This window comes from Eleginops maclovinus, chromosome 3 (assembly GCF_036324505.1).
Source record: "Eleginops maclovinus isolate JMC-PN-2008 ecotype Puerto Natales chromosome 3, JC_Emac_rtc_rv5, whole genome shotgun sequence".
Taxonomy (NCBI): Eukaryota; Metazoa; Chordata; class Actinopteri; order Perciformes; family Eleginopidae; genus Eleginops; species Eleginops maclovinus.
Genome location: NC_086351.1, coordinates 17,504,718 through 17,532,198, shown reverse-complemented (window position 1 = coordinate 17,532,198; position 27,481 = coordinate 17,504,718). Strand labels below are relative to the sequence as shown.

Here is a 27,481-nt window from a genome sequence, read left to right as displayed (position 1 = left end):
TCTGTTCACAGTAAACAGAGTATGATTTGGAAAAGTCAACAGACTACAAACTTATGAATTTTTTATTTTACTCAGACAATTCCAAGTTACAGCAGTTGCACTTCTGTTCCAAAACATGTATTGGGAATAAAGTATGGAAAGACAATTCAAAGAATGTGTGTTGACATGTTTTTTAAAAAATTTAAAAAATACAATAGGAAAAAGACATGATACCAACCATTTACATTAAAGCCAGTCATTTCACACAATGACACTTCTGTCTAAATTAGTCTTTTCAGACTTCGAATTATGTGCTTTATTGGAAGGAGAAAAGCTATGTTGTCGGGCTGCTGGATTTTCAATTGCATGGTTGCATTTTTAACCTACTGCGTTTATCTTCCCTACGTGGATTTTTAAGGAGTCTGAAAACACTGGCAAACATGGATGAGATTTTAACCCCCTAACCCATACCAGTCTTATAATATTTGGATATTAATCCTTTGGAGAGGAAAGCTTGCAGTTCATGGATTCAGATTATTTTGATATAAAATGGAATTGTAAAAGACGGATGCCTTCATTCAGGGTATGGAGGGGTCATGGTTAAAATGATTTGAATCATATGCTACAGCATTTGCAGTGATGTGGGCTGAGGTGAGAAAGGAGCCGGGCTTCAAACCTCTTTTAAAAGAAAATTTTACAAATCTAATTCCGGCGCCATTATTGTTTACAAAAGCATTATCAAAGAGAGTGTCATCCTAATTTATGAAAAGCCGGATTTTCGCACCACCTTCCATTGTTTCAGTTTCAAACAGCTATTAACACTTTGACTTCCTGGTCACACAGCATGAATGCAGTTGTGTTTTATAAACCCATTGACACAGTTTAACAGTCAAGGCTTTTATTTCAACATCAAATATCCCTTATTTGTTTACTGATATTTCTGATAAATCAGTTTTTAATTGAATGTCACTCCTCTGTATACGGTAGCCAGGTATATATCAATTCATATATTTACATAGCATTATAATGATGAGTTTTAAGACTTTAGCTAAGAGTTCCGCTAATAACTAATAGTTTTAGCAGACTTTAAACCAGTGGGTTGTCTTTAAATAAGACGATAATTGTTATTTAGGATAAGATGGTACAGTATGTGCATGATAATGGTAGATCACCTACCCACATATGTTACCATGGAGAGCTCACACTCAAAGTTTGCGGTACATTTTGAGATGCAAACACCTGACTTTCTTTTTCCATCAAACATTGTTTTGACAGTTCTCCGCTCATAAGTCAAACATAATGCTTGGCAGTCTCCTTCACCAGCCAGGCCCTTGCTGATCAATATTTTTTGAATTGGCTGATGGTGTTAAATACCTGAAGCACAGTGTGCTGCTCCAGTTATTCTCCAGTGATCGTCACCCTCCTTGGATGGTAAATGTCCATTCAAACACTAATGGGGTGAAGGTGGCAGCAACAGGTTTTGGTCATGGGGAATTCTGAATAACATCTAGAATGCCATTTTGTAATCTGACATCCTCTGCACTAAACTTTAAAGGCTTGTTCTGGTGCTTTTAGATATTTAGATTGCCTTTGATGTGCTTTGTCACACTTTGCTGAACTCCACAAGTTTGATATTGTAGACAAATAAATGTAAATTACACAGGCTCTCAGTAACTCCCATGGAGATTGTTGATTGTTGTGCCATGTAGAGATGCATACATTCTCTGCAGCTTCCAGTTATTGTCTAACTCCTTATTAATATTTATATTAACAACCCTTGGCTTTACAACTCTCTTATAAAAACATTGTTCAAATAAGCTGTCAATCATAGAATTCCATTATTTTTTATATTTTTCACTGAACTCTGAGTTACTTGTGGAAGGAGGTTTTGCAACTTGAAATAAAATAATTGCATGGATCATACATTTAATAGATAATAACCCCTTTATATTTTACTCTTTTTCAGACGGATTCATTTGCAGGGGCTTTTCTCTAAATATAGCGTAAATCTCTGTGAAAAGGCAATCAACCTTAAAGTTCGGGTTTTGGGGGAAAGTGTATATATATTATCTTTAATATTGTATTTGTGTTTAAAAATCTTTTTCAAAAAAGGAAATGACACACGCTTTGAGGTCCCTTTTCCTTCTGCTTTTTTTATCCTTCAATACAGTTTATGTACATGTAAAAAATGCCAGTTGGAATAATTTGCCACAAACAGATGGCGCATATCACAAATACTAATTTAACTTGACTACATGATCAGTGACAAGCTGTAGGACGGAAGGAAGTTTTTTATTTCTATCAACAAGCCAACTCTGGATCTGATTAGGCTAATTGGTTATTGATCATTACCCACAAATTCTATGATGAAGTGTCCTTTATAATAAAGCAGAGCCAAGGTTCTTTTATGCTGCCCTGATTATAATTCTGTGTGAATGGATAAAAAAACACCACTTTGACTAATCCTATTCATAAGTGCAGTTGATACCATACATATGGAGAATGATGAATGCAGGTTCATTGTGCAAAAAGTACCCTAGATCATTAGTGTGCAATCTGACAGACCTAAACAGGTGTTAGTTGGCTAACATAATTTTAATTCAGGGCCAAACCTGCCTTCCAACTGAATCGTCAACATATAACACTGAGGCAAAAACAATCGGACAATATAATCCTTGCTGATACATTTTGTACCAGGGGAATTTTAAGTTTGAGTTTGAAGAGCAAAATGTACAAGAAGGTTATAGTCAACCAGAAGAATATAGGATGGAAGAGTTATCCAGTCATGCTTTCACAGCTTAGATCTTTATAGAAATTATTTTTCAATACTATGCAAAGGAATACCATGATCATAACTACTTTGACTTTGTGAGAGCATAAGTGCATATGATAGTGGTAGTAATTCCTTGGGAATTGCTTTCTTGTTAAATCTGTATAACTTCAATATGCCATTATCCAAAATGTGTCTGCCAAGGGATTTATAAAAATATAAATGCAGTTTTTTGTACAATTTTATATTATTTCTCTTTATGGTTGTTTCTTGCATGTAATTCCCTTTTTGAGATCTATATTTTACCTTGATTATTGAAAAAGTAGACATTCAGTTTGAAAAATAGGAATTCTACTAATATACGTGCTACTGTAGCTTTTACCACATTGTTACTTATTAAGATGTGTATCATAAAGTATGATTTGGAACATCATTTTCATGCAAGACAAGTTACACAACCATAAGTTATAAACCCAAGAGATCCATGTCAGCAGATTTAGCTTTTTGTGCCAAAAGTCTGGTGACCTTCTGGAAGCCCAGTGTTCATGTTCAAAGATGGTTTGGCCTCGGTCCTGAAGAAAGTATCAAATAGTACCTTCTTTTGAAGATTGAAAGTCTAGTTCACATTCAGTGCTTTGGAGTTTCTGGTCACAAGGATTCTTCACCCTTGAAGTAAAGTAATTTCTGTTCGTCCCTCCCTCCTATTAAGCAACAAGGCCCTTCAGGGGTGTAAAGGAAAATGAGTATAGCTTGCAGCTTCTTCTTACATGTCGTCTTGCCATATTTTTTACTATATTGACTTGTATTTCCTTGTGCATTGTGTGGATGTACTTGTTTTTTTCTCTGCTCCATATTGTAGCTTCCAGCTAAAGATTTATATCATTAAGTGAACTCTTAATGTGGAGAGATGGGTAGGACACCAGTTCAGTACTTCACTGCTCCCAAGGCAGTGCAAGCATCTGAGTAGCAGTGGCATAAATGTCAGACTTGCACTGACATTTGCTTGCCAATAACAGTGATAAAGATTATTAACACTGAAGTTGAGATGACTAACAATTATTAATATAACAGGGACAGCTTTTAAGGTCGCCAAAACTATGACAACCTAGTTGCTTCGCGTACATAACTAGAAACAAACTTTAAGACACAGCTTGGTATTTTATACAGCAACATATTGTTCTCAACAACACTCTCTTCTCTTTCCATGTTGCAGAGCTGAGGAGCAGCTCATGTGGAAACCCAGGGGTTCCACCCAAAGGAATACTGAATGGAACTCAGTTCAACGTAGGTGACAAGATCCGCTACCGGTGTGTCACTGGCTACGTCCTTGACGGACATTCACTCCTCACCTGCGTGACCAACACAGCCGGTGTGTCGGTGTGGGACTTCCCTGTGCCGATCTGCAGAGGTGAGGATCTTTTTATCAGTGAAAATGTGTGATTAATCATTTTAACTGCAGGAGATGACTGCTGCTACCTACTCTTCCTCCCAGATGTACAATATGACTGTAGGGTATCATGGAGAATACGTGATGTTATCTACCCAATTTACTGTTCCCCTTAGACATTTCAAATTAGGGGATGATTGGTTTGTTTTGACCTCTTGTCGCTTGAATTCCATTAAATGCATAAAGCTAATTGCTCTGACATGATTGACGGATTGATGTTGTGTGACTGGGGGACTGGTCTGCGCCTCAGATGTAGTATAGTATTATGATGGGATGGACTGATTTTAATCACGTTGAACAAGTTGATTAGAGCCTCTGAGGCTCAAAAGGTTAATTAAATATTTGTACTGTTAGAGCAAGTAGCTTAAATACATCAATGCCGTTAGCAGAAGGGGAACATCTACTTTTTTTCATCATAAGTTGGGCTGGACTTGGGCTGAATCTAGAGGAATACAGGAGTTTGGCACCTCTTCTTTGGAATATATTCAGGTTTTCTGATTGATGTTTTTTGATTTGGTGAACTGTTGGCTCCTTTTGCTGTATTGAGGTCACAGTTACCTCTCATTTCATGCTGCATTAGCTACAAAGATATGTTTTAAAGGCATACAAAGTCTATTATTGCTATTTTGAAATGATGAGCAGTAAAACAAATAATAAACCTCGCTGTTAGTCCATTGGGTTTGCCCATCAGCTGCAAAGCCATTGTGACAGACCAGCAGCAACTTAAACATATACAGTAGCTACAGCAGAGAAAAAAGACTGAGACCACAATTTGAAGGATTTGAAATGATAATGCCACATTATTCAGTCTGTCCTGGAACCTGTGAAAATGCAATATTTACTGTGTGCCTTTTCTCTTGCCTGGCAGGTCGAATATACTTAGACTGCTGATGCATGAATATGGCAAGCTGTTATCGGAGGAGATGTTTAAATCATTACATTTCCATCTTCCTCAGGACAAGTGACCTTAAAATACAACTGATTGTTTTGACTATTATAAGGGAATGTGGAGGACAACATAAATGATCAGTTCATTATGTAGTGGGATCCACAGAAGACATATTTCTCTCAGAGATGGAGCATTTTACACGTCTGGCAGTTAAAGAAGGCTGTAGGTTTCAGTATTTTCCATTGTTCGGGGGCCCATTTTTACTGTATAGTGTCCTACTGCACCGAAAGCCCATTTGTCTTGCATGTTGTTCCCGAAAACAAACACTCATTGATCAGAAGGACCATTGCTCAGAAAATACAGACTCTCCCTGCAAACAACCACAGGCACATGGCTAATTATTTTGCAGATTGACGTCATGAAACCTTCTTAAAATTATTATTACATATATTTTTTCCTCCGGGTGAAGGCAGCCTTCCCTGCTGTGCCTGTTATTACTTGTTGTCGATGTTGGTTGGGTTGGTTCAGTGTAGTCGTGAGGAGAAGGTTTGACTAGGGTCATCAGGAAAATCAACCAGAAGCAGAGTATGGCTGGTTCATTTCATTCAACCTATTGGATATACGATAATGCACCTAATCCTAACATCCTATATAAGCAAGCTTTTCAGCCTGCCTTAGCAACATTTCTTAAACTTAAAGTTAACTTGCATATGGCAGTTCATACTAATCAAGTGAAAGCTTGAAGATGTATCATGAACATATACAGTGTGAGCATACAGCAAGAGCCCAGATCATTTTAAAGTACTGAAATATTTAAAACCAATGATAAATTCTGCAATGCTTGATGGATTATAGATTTTATCCTGAGCTATTCAAAAATACAGTTTTGCCCAGCGTTTGAACCCATAGAAGATGCTGCACTCAGGTTATTTGTCTCAGCAAAATCTTTTGCTCAACCATCAGTAACAAAGACTGAAGAAGCCTCTATAGCATACTGAGGATTTCTCTCTGACAGTTGGTAGATTAATGACTGACTAGTGCTCTTCATAGCATGCTGTTTATCCCTAACTATGCTTATATGAGATCTTTTCTCACACCGATGCAAATCATCTGGGAAGTATGTGTAAAGGCATTGTGATGGCAAGAACCTCTTTGACAGTTGAACAGTAGGAAGGGACATGGGTAGAGAAAATGTCAAGGTAGTGTGTATTTTATCAGGAATGACACTGTACAGCTTCTGAAAATAGGTCTTAGTGGATTCAAACCACCAGGAAGGGCTTTATAGGGATATTTTAGCCAGGTAAAATCTTGACTGTTATTATTTTAAATGACACATTAAAAGCGTAATGTAATGACTGAAAGCCATTCTGATAAACTGATCATAACATAATGGTCTGTTCTTGTGTTTTCTAATGTAAATTGAAAAATTGTTATCCATGACTTTAAACTGACCTTACTTTGATTTACTAATTGCTTCTTTATTTAAGCAGATTGATTTGAACTGTGAGATAAACAGTGGAAAATAACTGCATGTCTTAATAAATTCAATTAGTGTATATATACAGTGTAGATATATTTGGTGCTAGTGGATTACTAGGCAAGAAAATAAGCCAAAAAGCGTCAGAGATCTCCCCCTCCCATTTTAAAACTCAAATCCTAAGAGATCCCAAAGCCAGCAGAGCAAATTTGCTCACGCCAACTTATCCTACAGTGCAAGCCACAGCAAAAATGAAATGACTGAGCATATGTTTAGAAAATGTCAAGCTCAGAGGAAACAAAAAGCTGCAGATGAACGATTTACCATCCATTTATGCATAGCACTAGCTTCTATATCCATGAGCCAGAAACATCACTCCTTGCCTGGGCACTGCCTGAGCCACTCTCTCCTGTGACTAAAAACAGCCCAGCTCCTGTATGTGGGCAGATGGTCCTTTGATCTTATTTCCTCTGAGATCCTGCCCTTTCTGCTCATCACCAATTGTGTCACACTCAACACACAACAATACAAATCCTTCCCCAATCCACCATCCAACCCCCCGCTGTCTGTGTACACCTCAGTCTCTCAACCGCTCACCTCTTTTTGTTTCTATCTAACTTTCTCTTTTTTCTTTCTCCCAGTACTCCTGTCCATCCTCAACCAACTTCCAAAGTCCACCATGTTTATCAAATGTGTGTGTGTGTATGACTGAAGGAAAGACTAAGGGATAGAGGAAGAAATAAAATAGTAATTCAGTGATGCAGTTTTCCATTACAAATTCCGATTTTTACAGCAGGATAATGAAGATGTAGAACCCAATTTTGACCAATTTAAACATCATTACTACACTTTGGAATGATCAGATTAAAAGAATATTTGCTGCACAGAGTTGTCAACTTTCATTTTGTTAAAAGCGGTCACTGCGGTGTTACCCCCGGAGGCACAACATGGAAGTCAGTATGGCTAAAGTACTGCAATTTAGTATTTCCTTCCATTTATTTTGCTCTTTGTGAAACGAACCACAAAATACCATCATGTTCATAAAACCACTATTGAAAAAACAAAATGAATGCCTTGAAATTATTGTCAGGGTTATAGGTATCCCATAATAATATAGTTAATCCGTGAAGCGAAGTTAGGCCAGGTTTTATCCCATTCAGATTAGCCGTAAATGTGTGTTTATTCTGTCACACTGTCCCTTTTTAAAGAGAGCTTAAAAGCTTGACACAAAAACAGAGACAGAGGTAATTGGATCTAAATGGAAGGATATAGGTATAAGTATAAGGTTGAAGAGACTGAAAGATTGACATAAAAAACAGACAGCATCAACCTCAAGCAGGAGGGCAGTGAGATGTTGAATTCATGGCTATTGTTATTGTGAGTTGCCACTGCCCCTCCCAGGAGCCCATTTAGACTCCTTCCATGTAATTGTCTCTGGACATTCACTAAACCAGGCAGCGAGACAGCAAACTGGGACAGCGCGGAAACATGAGAATGGGGTTTATTGATACACTGTCATTCTTACTGCTAGCCACTGTCCAACAGAGAATAAGGTCATAAAAAAATGCTTCTTTAAAACCTTTCCATGTCAAGGTATCCGACTGGACTAAATACACAGTTCTCTCTGCAATACCTTTTTTAGCTCTCTGCTTCTCACATTTTGTATTCAAATATGAAAATTTGATTTGCACATGGCAAGATTTTTCATAAAATCCAATTGGGTGCTCAGTTGTCACTTACAGTTCAGACTCATGACTAAAATAGCTCAGTATGTTTTCCAAACTATAGACAGAAATGCTTTAAAGATCTATTTAAGAGCAACCAGTGTAACAGCGTTTGCATTACATTTTTTGTCAGACGACCAAATGCTTTTCCCCTTTGCACCATTTAGTGGTGCCATATCACTAACTTACATCCTTTCTCTTTATTCATTTAAAATCTGAAATAACGAAGAAGTGGTCATTATATTATAATAACCCCCACAACATCGATATGAATCGCATCGCTGCAGCCATTCAGATCCCTTTAAACCCTATAAATGTTTAACATGACTTGCAGCGGAGCAAACGATGCATTTACTGTAGACATAGTCCCTGCCTAGCATTAACACAGGGATTATTACAAAGGAAAAACCTAAGGTAGTGTAGAAAATTATACATGAGCTCCTTCCTTTCAATCCTTGGGGGTGAATATTTCTAAGTAGAAAGACAAGTGTTGTATATCTGATCAAAGTCAAGGGGAGAGAGGCTTAATCCCTGCTCAAGTAGCATTAGATTGCCGATGCTGGGGATGTAAATGAGCTCAGCTAAAGCAGTCCTAATCCTCGCCACCATCTTTTTTTTTTCTTACACTGCCACCGTTTTTAAAAGAGACAGATCCTCCTTCCTCTTTAAATCCAGACATGCTCTAATGATTTGCTAAGAAACACATCGCCTCTTTTATGCCACTAAACCTTGTTGGCACACTGTACTTAAAATGCTGCGATGCATCCCAATCAAACGCTGCACGTGAATTTAAGGAACCTGTGAGCATTATCCAGTTAATGCCATTCCAAATTCTCAAGCTGCAAAGCATTTATTTAGCCCATGACAGCAGTTTGCCAGTTCATGATATACAGAACCATGCATGGATGTTTCTTGAAGAAATGGCTGAGAAACTTTTCATGGTACAATGCATCAACCACATTTTCCTGTGATATTTAATTGACTACATCTGTAGACATATTAATGAGTTATACAGTAAGCAGGGTTTTTTTTTAATCACTAAACCTGGTTGTGGAAATCTATCTAAATACCTTTTGAGGAGGCCCTGTGCTGAGCATTGTTTTTTTAATCGGTAGAACATAATCCAAAGAAAGCCTGGAAGCTTTATTAGTTTGACCAAAGCGTTGCTGCAAAGTTGCTTGCAGACGGTGGGTAGTCTACATACAACACTGCCTTTGTACCTGTCACTCACATTTTGCATATTATTTTTTTGCTGCCACCACCTGAGTTGAATGATGTTCATGGTCAATCAGAGAGCGATCAGAGTGTGTTATCATGGAAAACACTTCAAAGAAAACTCAGAAGGAGCTATTTTTCATTTGTTCTAGCATCGTACTCTGATGTTCAAAGCACTAAGGAATAAAAAGGGCTTTCATTTTTGTTTACGGCTTGCCTGAGCCTTTTCATTGTCTATTTTTTCTATGATTGTGTCAGTGGTATCGTTTGCCACAGTGGCAACGTTGTGTCCTCTGTGCCTTCCAGTCAGAACGAGAACATTTGAGCTGGATGGCAGCCTGTGGGTTCTGCTCTCTGTATGCTACTCTCACCATGGCTTAATTTACTCCTTTCTACAGTACTGAGTCTTACTGTGTGTTGATAATGGATTGATTCATATAGAAGTTGCATTGTACAATGCCTCTAGACCTTGGTTTCTTTACACTTTTCAAATATTTTTCTTGTGACTATTGCAAAATGAACATGTATAATATGTTTGGTTGAAATGATTTTTCTTTCATTCATTTTCAACTTTTAAAAATAATTTCAAAGACTGTGATTGATTTAATTTCATTTTACCAGACCTTGGAATGTTTCAAAAGTAGTGTGAGAAGTGTGTTTGATTATTACCTTATTTCCACACAGGGATTAATATAATTAAAGAAATGTGTTTCTCCTGACAAGATACTAGTTAATGTCATTGGGAAAAATAATAACTCTACGTGGAGTGAATTTTGTGAGGTTCAACGTGTGCGTATTTTCTGGATCAGTCCATCCAGATTTGATTAACATAAAGTGAATTTACTTTGTTTTAGCTTAAAGATGCTTAGAAATGTAAAATAATTAAGAATGTATGGGTGTTTTAAACTGTTATACTCTTAAAATGTTTTATTTAGTTATTTAAATAGTATAATTCAATTTTGAATACATTAAATAACCAAAACATCATCATGACCCTTTGATCTTCAAGCTGGTCTTTAGTTTCTCGAAAAAGTGAAACTTGATATATTCAAGTAATATGTGGTCCTGACTGAATTCTGGTGTTATGGCAGCATACGTATTGCATGTAGGAGAGGGGTGATGTACGTCTGAATAACTTGTTGGAGCTTAGGAAATGTACAGGAGGGTCCTAGGAAATTGACATTTGCTACCATTCGGACGAGTCACTAATACGATACTGTATATGAGGCTGGGTTTTGGCTGCATAGACTTTTGTTTGATTGCTTTTAGGCTACCTGTTGAATTTTGTTTACATTTTTAAAATCTTTTCTAGCCAATCTCTGTTATGTCTCCTATTTCTTTGTCTCTTGCTAAATCCTAGTCTATTTCTCATTTATTTGCTATCCCCTTGTATCCTTCTATTCACCCTCCTCATTATCTAATGCATCTCTCGTATCTTTGCCTTGAATGACACAATGCCACTTTACGCTACTCCACTGTCTGTCATCGAGGGTTAGAAAGTGGTATGGACCCTTTGGTTGGACTTGAATAGACACTTGAATATCAGTTAAGTTCAAGCCTTTCTCCAATTAATCTACACATCTCGTTGGCACTCTGTGGAATGCCATCTTAAATGCATTAAGGATAAACACTCTATCACTTACACTTGCCCGACGCTTCTCTTGTTACAAGGCTGTAGGCATTTAACAAATAAAATCCTGCCCTTGGTGTCGTCTACAAACCAGTCGGCCCTTGATCTAAATCATATGTGGGTACAGCCATTGATGTCTCACACAGTATCAATGCCATCTCTGCTCCTTCTATGAAGACTTTGATCAGATGCTACGCTTCAGCTAATGTGTCAAAGGACATAGATCAAGCTAACTAGCTGCTCCTGCTCTCCCATCTTCACCCCTTTTCTCTTAATCTTCTTTTGAAATTTCATACACCCGCTTCCTTGTTCCTTGACCAATCATGTAATGCAGCATGCAGGAATGTTCCAAGGCTGGCAGCTCTGACAGCCCTGAGTGGAGCGCTGAGCCATCAAAGGTTTCAGCTGGCACAGCTGAGTGTCACATATTAGTCTTAAATGATGTGAAAACTGTGAAAGCCCTGCCATCATTAGAATTCTTTAGGGAGAAAAAACGGATACAGGGGCAGAGGGGAGGATGGTGACTAATAGTAGAAAGATCTGAGAGGGCTTGGAGGAGAGGGATGAAGAGAGAGAGAGGGAGAGACAGAGAAAGAGATTGAGAGATATAAGAAACGGTGGGGGAGAGAAGGGGAAAAGGGATGTGGAGTGAAAGAGAGCAAGCCCCTGTTATGGTTGAGTGCATTAACATTCAACTGACGTGCCATGCTTCCCACATTGGAGAAAAAAATATACAATTGCACAGCATCACAAGCCCTGTTTATCATCATTTGTTTGTTTCCTTAAACTTGAGGGGGCTTGGAGGACACAATGATGAATTACTGTCTGTTGGATAAAGGGAGGAGACGAGATCATGGAAAAGAGAAGAAAGAGCACAGACGGGATGTTTATACCACAGAATCACAGTCGTTCGGTCAAATGTTCTGCCCATTGTCACTTTCTTTCCAGTATGAAGAAAACAAAACCTTTTAATCTCTGCTTTCATATTGTTACCAATCTTATTGCTTACTAGAATTAGCTACTGGATTTGAGAACATGCGTTTAAAAAAATTAAAAAATAATAGAGCCCGCTAATAACAGAGACCACTGCAGCATTATCAGTTTCTCAGGTTTTACTATTTGTAAATATGTCTTTGAGTTAAATAAAAAAAATTAGAAACTACTGACAACCTTTCTCTGTGTTGGAATCCAACATACACTTTGGAATGGCTTACCCGAGGGTTTGAGATGTAAGAAACATTTGGTGTGGTCTCTTAATTTTTTCCAGGGCTGTATAATGATGCGTTTAAATGGCCTGCAGCTTTAAGATCAACTTCCACAGTGGTATTTTGCTGGTTTGTATTTATCTGAAGGGACAGGTACGGATGTTTTATGCCTGAAGCCACTTATTTTGACATTTTGAACTCTAACATAACCTTTTTGCTTTTCTCTTTGGTGACTGACAGCGGAGGACACGTGCGGTGGCACCCTGAGGGGCTCCAGCGGGCTCATCTCCAGCTTCGATTTCCCCAGCGGTGATTCAACCAGCAGCGGTGGATCTGCTGGGGGCCTTGGCAGCAGTGGGGAGTGTAAGTGGACCATCCTGGCAGATCCGGGGGACACCATCTCCCTGGTTTTCACTGAATTTCAGATGGAGGAGAAGTCGGATTATCTTGAAGTAGAAGGATCTGAACCGGCAAGCATCTGGTGAGTTGAGCTGTGAGAGAGAGTGTGGCTCTTTTAGTGATTATATTTAACAAGCTGTGCACTGAGTTGTTAAATTAAAAATGTTTTCTCATACACACGTTGTTTATGTTTTGGAGCATGTTGGTATGGTGTTGATAAAGGTTTGCATAAAAGTGAGATGAGGTTGCACTGAAGATCAAATGTGTTATGCATCAGTTGTAGAGAGAGAACAAGCTTTAAATTATCTGAAGAATGTTCTTGCTGTTTAAACCTATGGAAGAGACATGCTAAAAATACTCTTGTTAAATCATGGCCTATATTCATTTAAAAGACAGCGCTGCCAAACCAAATGTAGGCCAGACATTTTATAATCCAGAGATGCTAGCAAGAAAGTTTCGATTGACAAGTTCAAGTCATAAATAAGTAAGACGTTTTGTTCATCCGTGTAAGCCAATATAGCATAGTGTTACCATGAGCTTCCAGACCAAAACCTGCACTTCCAAACCCAAACTGCACCCAAAACATACTGTACAGAGGATTTCCATAAAAATAGCAGGCATGTTGGAAAAAGAGGAATAAAGACAGAGATAGAATTTCAATCTCTTTGATAGCTTGGGGTGCAATAAAGAGATGGAGTATTTGAAAACAAGAACAGTATGGTAAATAATATACTATTACAATTTATTATATCCAACAATAAGATTACATTCAGATTGAAAATATAAATTATTTACCTATAGGAGTCTTTTAATGGGCACCATAGTGATCAAAATCCTGTATCTCTAAAATCGTGTTTATTTAAAACAAGAACACAAGGTTATGGACACTAGAGAGAATAAAGACCTTTCAAGTCTAGGTTTTACAGATCACAAAAAAGCTTTTGTATCGGCAGCTCTTAATTTATTCCAAAGAGACGTGTGAGCTTGATAAAACAAGGCTGTATTGCCTTAAGAAGAAGAAGAAGAAGAAGATAAACTTTATTAACCCCTTACAGGGAAATTCCTTTCCCCACTCTGTAGTGTTTACACACATTACACACAGGGAGATATACATGCACGAACACAACCACAGACATGCAGGAGAGGTGGCAGAGCAGGGAAGCTGCCAGGTACCCGGCGCCAGCGAGTTTCAGGGTTTGGTGCCTTGCTCAAGGGCACCTCGGCAGTGGCTCAGGAGGAGAACTGGCACCTCTCCAGCTACCAGCTTACTCCATTTTTCTGGTCCAATCGACCCCAGTCTAAGCCCTTACAGACTAATCCACTGCCACCCCAAAGAAGAGAGATGATTGTGTTTCACTTTTTGGGATAACGAGGCCTCCTTGCTGTGATCTTGAAGCATGCAAAGAAACAAACGTTCTGTGTATGGTTGAGCACGACCTCGTAATATTCTAAAAGAGCAGCACTTTAAAATCAGTCTCAGGTATTGGAAACTTAAGGAAAAGGCCAGCTGGCATGCAAATGTACCTTGATGAATTTGCATGGACAGTGGCAGGGAACCTTTTGAATATGCCTTGTGCTTCCGATGGAATAACACAGCTGCAGAGGATGCATAACTCTCTGTTTGATCATTCAAATTAAAGATCACATGACCTATATTGTAAATCTTCAACAGAGTTTTGTTTGGTGTAGAAGGTACTCCCAACTGAAACAAGGAAAAATGAAATGGGTTTGACCCTCAACCTTGGGGCCAATTTTATCCATCTCCTCTATGTCCTGAGCAAATGGCAGCATTTGCCAGGTTTATATGATCCTGCCGGGCATTAATTGTAATTGGCTGAAAGAAGCTCTAATCAATCACTGAGCTACAAGCTTTGTTGTCCCTGAGAGTTGTCTCCCGGAGTCAGAGGGGGAGAGGGAGACAGAGCGTGTGTCAGCGAGAGACAGGGGGAGTCAAAGGAGAGGTGCTCGGAGTATGGTGTTGACTGCTAAGTATTGAATGTTGACGTAGCTTAAGAGTTTGACAGCAAGAGGATATGGTGATGACACTGATGTGTTTTGACACACCATCAGGTAATCCTCTTCTCTTTGTTATAAGGGCTTCAAAATGAACTCTTCCACTGACAGAAATGCCTCTCAAAGCCCCAGTGGTAAATGCGATGTGTTGTCTAGTAATATCTTGTTTTTCAGGATTCAAGAAAATCCATGCATTTTTTTACTATTTATTTTTCTTAGTTAATTCTCTGGGCATGGAATATCTTTACACGCTTGAGACTGTTGAGTGCGAATGATGTTCAAAACAAATGTCTAATAACTGGCAAATACACTGCATTATTTAACAGTAGAGTAAAAACATTAGCATGTATTACTACGTCTATTTTTTCTTTGAAAATCAATTAATATAGCATGCAATGTGTATTACTCGGTAAACTTTTATGGAGTTTTAACCCTTTAGAGTAAACTACAGTAATGGCTTTACCTAGGTTATTTTTCAGTCCAGTGTCCGAGGAGAGGGTAAAAAAGACAACTGCTGTGTTTATTCCGGCAATCAATTCAATAAGTAACACCATTTATTTTAAGTTGTTGCGTATGTGTGTGGCAAGCACTCATTTTGCATCACTTGAATGCTTTGAATATCCAAGATGGTATTGTATGTCAACGAATGTCGGAGGCTGTCAGGCCGACTTCTGGTTTTAAGCCCAACAATCCTAATGGGACTCAGTGAGCTTGAGTGCAGTGGAGAGAGAAGGCTTCAACTCAGCCAGGTAAACAAACAGACAAGCAAACAAACACAATTCTCGCATGCCCATAAATTTCATTGCTCTCACTCGCCTTTATTTTATGAGTGTCTCTCGCTGTGTACAAGGCCAATGGACAGCTAAACTTTGAAGCATCCTAACATATAGCACCAGCTGCAGGCAGAGACAAGCAAACTGTCAATGTACCCTTGAGGTTTAGAGCTGCTTAACGATGATTGACAGCCTGGACCCTCAAATTCAGCCAGATTTAACATCTCCTCTTAGCCTTTTTTCAGGCAAATGGACTTAAAATGTGTCCCCACTTGACTTGTTATCCTGTCTCAACCTGTGGTAAAACAGTGTGATAAACAATATGTAAAATATGAAGGTAGAAAAGTAATTATGTATTAGAAAAACATCATCCCTAAAAGAACGATTCACTTTAATTCTGGAAAATAAGATGTGCCACATTTTAGAGTTCAACACGTACGGAAAATACTAAGAATATTAAAGTGTTTAATTTATTAGGAGAAATGAAGTAGTTGTTATGAAATAGAAAATGTGCTAAGCTTTTAAACTGCCTAACTTTGCCAGCCAATTTGCTGAAAGAAGATGATAGATGATGACAAATGCTAAGAGAAATATTTGTTAATAGTAGTCAATAGGCAAGAGTATAGGGCAAGGAATATATTCTGCTGACAATTTGTATCCTTTTATCAATTGAAGATTTCTATCAGTTCTCTGCAAATGAGTTTATTGATCCCACTGTTGTATCGCTGGGGAAGGTTGATGTGAGGTTACACATCACTCACAGTGAAAATAGACACAAAAAAATACAAATCTCAGTTTCCTTTTTACGAATGCCAACATCGAAGTCTTGCTCGACCAAGGAAAACCGTTTTTTGTTATTCTTCTGACCTTTAATATGGCTGTACAGCCCTGCCTGCAAAGGGCAGAAACAACAAGCTGTAGATTACACGTCACTCATTATTTCAAATATGGACACGTAACCTGAAAAGACTGAAAGGCTTTGCGGTTATTAGATACACTTTTCTTTTTATATTCTATAATATATATATATATATATATGATCGCTCTGTACAATTTCATTATGCTTCCTCACCATTTTTACCTTTCCATCATTTGGTTTCTTTGCAGATTTCTTAATGGGTACTTCTATCAGAATCAGAAATAATTTTATTACATTTACTCTGCATGTTATCAACATCCCACAAATCACTGAGATTTAAAGAATAAATTGCTAATGCGCCAAGCAATCTGGCAATATTTGTTTAGTTTACTGAATATGAACAGCCCTATTCAAACAGACCGGCTAAATGGTTGTCAGAGAAAGATTACAATATTCAAAGCAGGTTTCGAGCAAGAGGTGCCCTGCAGCTTCATTTCAAACTTTCCGTGATAATACCATGTGCATTAGATTCAATTTCTTCTTGAAGTTATTATTGATCTTCCCTGGAAAAATATGAGCCATCAAAATGTCTCTAAAAGCTATCGTCCACTTCTGCAGTCTGCCTGTGAAGAATGCAATGTTTAATTGAAGGAAGATGAATGGACAATTGACCCAGGGAAATGATTGTGAGAAAGTACTGGGTATACTGTGACAGGCATACTGTTCTCACAAGACAATCTACTGACAGCCCGGCACCACACTGTACAATTACAACCCCAGAACAGCCTCTAAAGAAGGAGTAATTTGAGGTCGATGGCAAGCTTATTCTTTCACAAAATATATTATAAAAGTAATATATATTGCTCTGTGTTGTACGATTTTATAGAATATTAACTAGAGGAAACTAAATAATCACCTGGCCCTATCTTTTTTTGAGAAATTGGAATTGATCACTTATTATCTGGGGTTAACCTACTGTACGGATGACTGACCTCTCTGTGAAATGAAGTAGAGTCACTAGAGATCACAACTCCTCACTCTGGCCTCAAGGCCACATTTGGCCACAGTACCTGCACATTGGGACTCGTTACGTTGGTATTTTGATGAGATTGCCATGCACCCTTCAACCCCTTATCCTTTCCCTTCAAGTCCATTTTACTCAGAGAATGTAATGAGAACTCTAACGTGCCTCACAAATCTAATTCAGAATCTACCATTAATCTTTGAGACAAATAAATAATATGAACCATGCTAAAATTTGGATCAAACCATGCACATAAAACACTTCAGTCATTCTAGGAAGTAATCTCTGAAAAGCCATATTGCACACTGTATCTCAGAAGGAACAAATGGACAGCCTGAGTGAGTCTGCAGAGATGGAATGGTGCATTATGAGAGGAATCCATTTTACCAATTGGACTTTCCCATCTTTTGTCATTCAATATGCTGGAGGAAATACAATGAGAAAACAGTAGACGGCACTCAATAGTTATTCAACGTTTTAACAGGAATAGGCAGCCCATTATTCACTAGTAATTTATTTTGTTTGGCATGATGGATAAATTCACAAGAAGTAGCCCTACATTATTTTGCATTACCTTTTGGTTACTTTTAAACAGCCTGCACATAAGGACATCTTGAGAAGCAAGAGAACATGTTTGCATACTAAACATCAATTACTCAGGTCGGTTTTATTAGGAGTGGTACGTTTATACAGACTGTTGTTAAATAAATAGAGTAGGCTGCTTCACACAAATGGTCCTGTTGAAGCAAGTCCTCTGTAGATTGTCATCAAGCCTTTATTTACTGTTCATGGCTGATCATGTTTCTCTTCTTACCATATTTTTTGTCATGGAGAAAACGGTATGTTAACGTCTGCTGGTCATACATTACATCACTCCTGTTCTGCCTTGAGCATCCATGCAAAATCTAGATGGTTACAGCTTTATTGTCGCTATCCATTTTCCTTTAGACTACTAGCAGAAGTCTTGTGATAATTTGCTGCTTTCACTACAGGCAACAGGGAGGCAGTTTTTCCTGAATAGTCCGGCTACCTGAAGACTGTTCCGTTTATTGGTGTTATTAGCATTTTAACATTGAAGCAATTAGAAAAAAGGACAACTTTTGTGCGATAATGAATATATTTTCAACTCTCTTATTGGGAACTACCATCTACCCTTGTGATGGATAATTTGTATCAAAGTATCAGGGTTCAACAGCCTATAATCTGTCCGACAGATGTCTTTTTCCCTCTCTGAAGTAATATTGGTTAGTTGACAAAATGTCAAATACACTTACTAATGCATTTCGTATATATCTGAAATGGCCACTGAGGGAAAAAGGCATCCTCTACTCGTTCTTATCACTCTCTTCCTATCTCTTTCTTTCACTTCCACCTTCACATTTCTTTGATTTAAAAAATAAAAAAAATAATTCAGCCTTCCCCTTTGGTGACTCTGCCGTAAATCCAAAGAAATGGCATAGAAAAACTAACCTTAAACACAACTATGCTCACACACATTCAGACAGGCATTGTTTTTGGTTCCACTGAGACAATTTGGGAACACAGGGCTCAACTGCACTCCACACTTTTACAGTTTTTCAGTCTGTCCCAAGCCTCTGTTTGACAGGTAGAATGGCATTGTGGCCTATTGACCGTGGTACGACAGGGTGTGGTGCTGGGATTGAAAGACAATTGAAATAAGCCATAGCTTGTCAGCCATACTAAACGACAAGGCCCCTGACTACTTTAAATCTCCCCAATTATTTATGGTCCCTAATGCTGCAGCTGCACGCGGAATAATACTTCTGATCCAAAACGCTGGTACACACGGTAAAGTCAGAACACACACAGACTTGAGTCACACAGGCAAGTTTTGACAAAGACCTCTGCCAATGTAAAACAGCACGTTTTCATTAATAGTTTCTTCATTTTACCCTATTACCTGTTTTTCCTTTTCTCTTGTAGATGATTATGGAGAATGCTATTGACAAATAAGCAATTTATTTAAGTAAAGGTTTAAATAGATGACATGTGTTTTTTGTTTTTTTTGTGACTCTTCACACTCAGGATAACTGGAATGAATATTCCAGCACCCATCATCAGCAACAAAAACTGGCTCCGGCTGCATTTCGTGACAGAAAGCAACCACCGCCACAAAGGCTTCAGGGCCCAGTATCAAGGTAAGACATGATTACTTCATTTGCACATCATAATAGAGGGCCCCCTCCTTAACATAAAGGGATCAGCGTAAGAAGAACACACTGTAATTGCGAAACATGTTTTTGATCTTTTGTTAACTGAATATTAAAGACTTTGATTAATACCCCCTCTGTAGAGGGCATTAGGGTCTTCTCTCCTTCAAACCACTGACTTCAAAGGGCGTTGTTAATCAAAACATTTCAGAGATAAATACTGTATATACTTTCCTCTTTTAAAAACCCAGCTCTAGCAGCTCGATAATCCATTACACTGACATTGTTCTCTGGCAGGACTTTAAAGTCACAGTATGTGCTGCATACACTATACTATAAAGGCCTAAATCCTGGCGCCAAGCCAGATATGAAACTTGCAACCTCACAATAAAAGGCTTTATAAAATCTTCAGTAACACGCACATGTGGGAACTCATTGTAAATGGAGACATGAAATCAATAGATGAAAAATTGCATTCCTCACCTATTGCAGTGCATTGTTGTGCTGTTGTAAAGCAATTTCTATATGTGTTTGTTAATTATGATGGAAAGTGCAAATCTTTTTTGAGCAAATACAGGCACTAAGGGGTTTGTGAGTGCTTTTGAGCATTAGGTTAATAACGGTTTGAATGAACCATTTGACCAACATTGTAGTTCACAGGAGAGCATTGTGTAAATGCTTTCAAATCCAAACAGCCTTTTGCTTGAGAACTCATTTATTGCTTTTCGCTATGCTCTTGATGATTCAAAATTATGACTGCCGCTTGCATCACCTGGCTTTTGTGAGCAATGTGACTCTTACTGTCCTTAATGAGACTGTCTTAAACTGTAGCATTGCAGTCCTTGGGCAGCTCTCAGTTTCAGCGTAGTCCCCACTACAAGCTCTAACCATTTAATCTGCTCTGACCAATCAATTTTGATCCACTGTTTAATTTGTCTGAGTTATATAAACGACCAAACATGAGAAACTAATTTAGGTTTTATAGAATTGCCAGGGCAACCCTTAGGAATGCATCAGAGCCATTAGACTCTTTTCCTTTTGTAAAAAGATTCTCATCAGTAGCAATTAATATTGATGTTCTTCATAGGAATTATTATCTAGAGAAAGAAACAATTGTACTGTATCTTCTCACATCTAATACTGTAACTTCTTTTATCTAATGAACTCTTTCTATTGCTCTCGACCAGTGAAAAGCTCTGGAGAGCTTAAATCCAGAGGGGTAAAATTATTACCAGGAAAGGACAACACTAACAAACTGTCTTTGAGTAAGTCTTTTATTTTTCTTATGCAACTGTTTTCATTGTTTGGATTTTTTGTTTATGTAGGCCTCGTGTTCTGGGTCTTTGTTTCTTTCTTGTCTATTTTCTTTGCTGCATCATTTGGTGAAGGAATTAAGCTACAGTACTAGATTTTGCAGAAGTGCAGTCTCTTTTTCTTTCTGATGACCTGTTTACATTCACGTACCAGACTTCCTGTTCTGACTCTCAGCTAGATAAGCCCTAGTTATGTATATTGCAGCAAAAATGTCTATCGCTACTATTTCAGCAGCACATCAGATTGACTTATGTTCATGCACTGTGTGATCCAAACACACAGCAGTAGTCAAGGTTGAGTGACCACTCACTTGTCAGATGATTTGTGTACTCTTCAGACCAAAGTGAATGCATTCTAATTGCTTGCGGAGCTCCGTCATTAACATAAATCTGCAACACAATCCCCTCTAACTCCACAATGTGCTAAACACTTCAATGATAACAGGTTGTAATATTTATTACCTCATGTGTCATAGATTCGCATTGCATGGAGACACAAATAATGCAGAACACTTTCATCTTTTCTATGAGGCTATACAGTATATAATTTAAAACACTATAAAGACATACTTCATGTGCCTTCTGGGTTCATTGGATATAATTGAACCCATAACTGTTTCATAACCTGCAACAATTAACTTCAAAGCTAATGAACTTCCTGAACAAAGTCAAGGAAAAAAACACATGGCGCTTCTCTGCCTTTTTCTTATTGCTTATTCTACAACAAACCTGACCCATAATAGGATCTTACATATTTCATGAATTTCATTTCCTCTTCAGCAGTCTTTGATTTACAGATCATAATGTGAGGGGGAGATTGTTTAAAGCCACAATATAGACATCTCTCTACATTCCTTAACCTAGCACATGATATACTCGATTCAAAAGAACATCTACAAGGCCTTATCTAGTCTACTTAAACTTTTATGTAAGGAGACTCTCACTGAGTGATAGTTGTAGCTTCTGCAATTGATAGTAAAAGGCTATTTAATCCTCTTAGTCCCTTTTCGGCCCGGATATATTTCCTTTTATTTTGTGTAGCTCGGGTAACAGTAGCATTTACCCCGGGCACTCACTCTGATATCACCAAACACGGGTATCCACATCAGCGCGGCCAAGTAACTGGCAATCCAAACTCTGTGACCGTGTTGGCTGTCACTCTTCCCCATATAATAAGATTCTATTTGTGGAAGCTAAGATTAACGTATAGCATTATTTACTTGTTAGGCACTTCACATTGCTTATAACAAATTTTAGGAAAAGGTGTCAAAATAACAGCGATTAAGAAGATAGATGTATATCATATATCAGTCGCCCTTAATGCATCAGTTTTTGTGTTCATGATACTAACAATTCATGAAATCCAGATCAATTCAGCCAGCCGACTTATTTTCTCCGCCGGCAAAAGCCAACAACAATCCTTTCTCTTGTGCATAAACGTGTTTTGATTCAGAGTTTGTATTGAAAGCGTGGGCTTTTCTCAAACAGTCTGTTGTCAGTGGGTTTGTGAGAGCGGGGAAAAGGATGGACAGAGCGAATCAATCTCCTGCGTGCAGCTCTGCAATCAAACATGATTTCACCCATTTTAAATAACAAAACAATTTCAAATCAATATGTGGCGGCCAATGTTAAAATTACGACAGCCACCACAAACAAATCACTGTATGGCAAACAGATGTCATTCCTGGAACCAAATTCCCTTACCGGATATAACCACAACGTTAAAACGGACAAGATCCCGACTCGAGTGCTTTTCACTGCAGTGGGTGTTTTCTGAAACTACAGAGCTCGGCCACTTAAGTATCTTTCTCACAGCCTTCTTGGTCCTTGTCTTTCTCTCTCAGTGAATGAGGGGGGAATCAAACAGGTGTCTAATTACTGCCCCGACCCAGGGGAGCCGGAGAATGGCAAACGCACTGGCTCCGACTTCAGGTGAGTAGGTGCTTCATCAGCTGAAGAGACGCTGCTCGGTTTGTGGGATAGAGTTGAGAAGGGCTCTCCATCCAATTTCAGTGTTATGAAATGCAGCTTATTTCAATTATTGCTGTCACATTCTGTTAAATCATCAAAAACGGTGTTTAAACAAACACAGTTTTAATCTTGTTAGGGAAACCTGCATCAGTTTTGAAGCTTTGCAATGTTTCAATTAAATATAGAGTCTTTGATCTATTTGCCAGGGTCATGGATAAGATTCTTGCTACTTTTGTGCATTCAGCTTCCAGCAGAGAAAAAAGATCCCCTTGACTTTTGGAATATTTGTTGCACACTTCATCTGATACCTTGTGCAGAATGCAACTTGCGCAGCTTCAGAACATTTCTGTTCATGCCACAGTGAAATCCACTCTCAGGCCCCTGTTTAACTGTGTATACATTTTGTTGTTTACATAAGTATACACTCTCTATGTCCAAGATAACTCTCTACTGTATTCTATTAGGTCTAACCGGCACTACAGCAATCATATGAGCATAATTAAGGTGTTTATCGGTTCATGTGGAAAGGTTATCGCTGTTTCACTAGGATATTCATGCTGTAAATTTGGAGACTTTGTGTTTGTTTGTGTTTACTGAATATGATATGCATTATTGACGCATAGTGCGATGTAAACCTGTTATGAATTACATGAGATAAATCATGAATTTGATATTTAATCAGGAGTCATTTTTGAGCAATTGATTCGCTCTTCCAGGCGTTGATAGTGTTTGTTATCTTCTCAGCATTGGAGCAACTGCTCAATTTACCTGTGATGAAGACCATGTGCTGCAGGGTTCCAAAACGATTACCTGCCAGCGTGTGGCAGAAGTCTTTGCTGCTTGGAGCGACCACAGACCCGTCTGCAAGGGTGAGCGGGGCTTCTGAAAAGCTAATAAAACAGTTTGATTAAGGCAGTGCCTCTGGATATAGGCTCTATGCAGATAGAGGAAAGTTCATTTTTGTTAATTATGTATGAGAGCCTGTGCTGTATCACTCTACTTTTGCTCTGCCTGTTTTTCTATGTCTCATAATACCTGGAGGACCTTTTTAGAATTTGATTAATGGAAATGCTGCTGAAAGACCTTCTCTCTACCTGTGCAAACAATACATTACAAGTCTGTCTCATCACAATGGAGGAGTAATAACTCTGCCTTCTGAACATATTCATGTGGAATTACCTACTAAATGATGTCAAAATACAGTATGTGTATCTGAATAATCAAGGATCTTTGAAATGCTTTGTAATTTAATATGTTTATTATCTGTGTCTTTATGTGTATCTTCATGCTGTTGCAGTGAAAACATGTGGGTCGAATCTACAAGGACCCTCTGGGACTTTTACATCTCCTAACTTCCCTATCCAGTATGAGAGTAACTCCCAATGTGTGTGGATCATCACAGCCAGTGATCCAAACAAGGTACTACAGAATAGTCAGGGTCTTCTGACTTTTTAAAAATGTTTATGTAGGCATGTGCTGACTCAACAATACAATAGCAAGTACTTTGGATCTGAATTTTTTTTCCTCTCATTTTCACTGTTCTCTCTTCGCAAAGAGTAACAATTGCTCCAACACAATACTGTAATTACTCACACCTCAGGGAGGAGGGGGGAGAAACTGAATATTCCAGTTATTCAAATTCAATAAAACTCAAAAACAGTGTTTACTGCAGTCTAGTCGATTCTTTTTGCTGCAGTAATTAACTTTTTCCATTTTAGAGGTGTTGAAAAGTCTTAAGAGTCATTAAATCTGTTGTTGTACATGGTCTGTAGAAAAATGTGTGTAGATACCCTGCTTTCCTCCCTTCAGTGTAGAGCATTTGTCTGGGCATAACCTTCTGGATACATATTTATGTATGCATCTATTTTCCAAGGGCTCTCCAAGGTAGGAAAAGGTTACATAGAATATGCATGGATTTTGACTTAAGTTCACTGTCCCTCACTGTCACTGTCCCTCATTAAATTACTTGCAATGGATTGCATTTTAGCACTAGACTTCACTATTGGCAGTCGAGCCATTTGCTTTATTCATTTTGGGCCACAGAAATGGAGAGAAATGATGATTGAATGAAATCAGCTTTTTCCCAAAGTGAAGATGTCAAAGCTGTTTTCGTAATGGTCATTACTGCTCTCCTACATTAATTTCCGTCTCTATTGTTATTCCAGGGTGTCATTTACACAGGGGTGTAACTAAGTGTTATTCTGCTACTCAACAATAACTTACCAGCTAACACTCACTCACAGCTCACTAGGACTGGCATGTGCCAAAGCTTTGTGCCACCGTGCCCTTGCCTAGGCAAACACGCCATTGACTTGGCACTGAAACTTGGTCCATTAGTGTTATTATGGTAATTATGCTTATGCGCGTATTGTAATGAGGCTGTTATACATGGATATTGTGCTGGCATTGTCCTCCCAATGGCCTGGGAAAGGGATGTTAAGGATGAGCAAGCAGCCATCATATGTTTGTCATTAACAGATGCGACACCCGTCATTCCAACATCCTTTTTTTCAACACTAATCCATGTCGGCAAAGTGTAGGTGGAGATAATATTGCTATATTTTATCACAGCAGACATAATAATTATAAGTGTAGAAGACTGATGCCAGCTTCATTCGTAAATATGCCATCTTTTTGATGTACATTTGTTGAGGGAGAAAAGATCAAAACCAGCGACAGCTGACAAGGATATCTCAAGGGTGAATGCAGACAGAAAATTAAACATCTAGATTCTTAGATTTGCCTGCGATGATTAGTTTTCAGCATTTGATTTGTACGCAAGTAATGCGCAGAGATGCTGCTGTAAGTTTCCATATCGTGTTTATGGTATCCTTTGTTTGTAGGGGTGTATATCATGAACAAGGGCATTTGTCAAAGCCTTCATATATAAACACTCGCATATTTAATGTGAGTGAACTTTTGTGTTTGTCTGTCTTTATTATTTTCAAAGACATGACTGAATTTTCTTTATTCACAAAAGTACCAGAATGTAGGCTATAATATGCAACTATCTTAATAGACCGTAAGTAAGTAGTCTTAGGTTTTCAGGTTTTGATCAAAAAGGTTTCGATCTTTTTGCCAAAATGAAACAGTCACCAGAAAATCCCCATAAGAAACAGTCTCTCACTAATTGCAAGTAATGGGAATGAGCAGCCAAAATGGGACTGCTGTTTTTTTTGTTCTTAATAAAGCGTGCGCATCCTTTGTAAATGAGTCTATGAGAACAGACTCTGAATGTTTCTTAAGGTTCACAAGCACTGCCATGCAGCATCATAACACATATCAAAGGGCAGGTGATAAAAGTGATCTTTTTATTTTATTTCAGGTTATTCAGATCAACTTTGAAGAGTTCGACCTAGAAATTGGGTATGATTCACTTACAATCGGAGATGGAGGGGAAGTAGGTGATTCTAAAACGATAATACAAGTGTAAGTACCAATTATATTGCTCCATTGGTAGTATATTAAACTTTGATATTGCTCATTTGGTTAAATTAGTTTCAGAGCTGTCTAGATCTACATTTGTTTTCATAATGTTGTGAAGCCATGATATGCGGATCGCTTCTATTTGAATTTAATGACTGCACCATTTCAATTTAGACTTCCTTTGTAAACCCTGTAATGCCCTATAATTACAGTTATACAGTCTGTTCTCTTTTTGTTTCAATACATTATACATGACTTAAGACTCATTTTTTATTTACTCCGTGTCACATGATGTTTCAGAGTGGGTTTTGATACCATAGTGACTTTCTGTTGCCCTATCTGCAGGCTGACTGGGAGCTTTGTCCCAGACCTGATTGTCAGCATGTCCCATCAGATGTGGCTCCATCTCCAGTCTGATGAGAGTGTAGGCTCGATTGGCTTCAAGATCAACTATAAAGGTACACAGACTTTAGTGCTGATATCATCTGTCCCTGTCTGTTTTTCTTGTGTGTGTCTGGGACTGTCGCTTTCAGTGAAGCAACATATCCATTTTCCTGTTGCCTTTCTGTCCTATCTGCCTGTCTGTCTGTCCTTCGGTATCTCTTTCTGAAAAAAACTTTCTTCAACAGGCTTTCGCACTCTTCACCTGGACCTTTAAAACTAAATATTGAAAAACCTCTGAAAGTACTTAGCTTGACTTAATACTTTTCCCCCTTTCCCTCTTTCCTTCCCCCATTCCCTACACTACCCCCGTGGCCCGCAGAAATTGACAAAGAGAGCTGTGGTGACCCTGGTACACCTCTGTACGGTTTCCAAGAGGGAAGTGGCTTTCTAAACGGAAATGTTCTGCGCTTTGAATGCCAATTTGGATTCGAGCTGATCGGGGAGAGGATGATAACATGCCAGAACAACAATCAGTGGTCGGCTAATATCCCCATCTGCATATGTGAGTCCAATACATACATTTTTTTTCCAGGACAGCAAACGAAGCAATTACTTATGGGCTTGGAAAGTTCACAATGACACTTAGCTATTGGAGGATTAATCACAGTGTTGTTAAATGACCATGCAGTGCATTTTGTGTAAACAGCAATAAAATAAAATGGGAAATTGATAGGATATGGTTGCCTTGTTATGCAGGGTGGGTTTGTTAGGAAAAAGTAGGGTACAGAGTAGAATACTGTAGTTTTTATTCA

At 38.4% G+C, this 27,481-nt stretch overlaps 1 protein-coding gene across 1 annotated transcript in view; it reads left to right on the top strand.

Annotated features, from left to right (window-relative positions):
- The window catches only part of LOC134862319 (CUB and sushi domain-containing protein 3-like), a 199,550-nt gene that overhangs the window by 31,966 nt on the left and 140,103 nt on the right, over positions 1–27,481 (top strand). The window contains exons 4-13 of the mRNA XM_063880172.1: positions 3,963–4,157; positions 12,577–12,817; positions 19,451–19,563; positions 20,763–20,840; positions 22,733–22,820; positions 23,604–23,728; positions 24,157–24,278; positions 26,185–26,288; positions 26,631–26,743; positions 27,049–27,231. Coding sequence (XP_063736242.1) covers positions 3,963–4,157; positions 12,577–12,817; positions 19,451–19,563; positions 20,763–20,840; positions 22,733–22,820; positions 23,604–23,728; positions 24,157–24,278; positions 26,185–26,288; positions 26,631–26,743; positions 27,049–27,231 — 1,362 coding nt within the window. The remainder of the gene's footprint in view (positions 1–3,962; positions 4,158–12,576; positions 12,818–19,450; positions 19,564–20,762; positions 20,841–22,732; positions 22,821–23,603; positions 23,729–24,156; positions 24,279–26,184; positions 26,289–26,630; positions 26,744–27,048; positions 27,232–27,481) is intronic.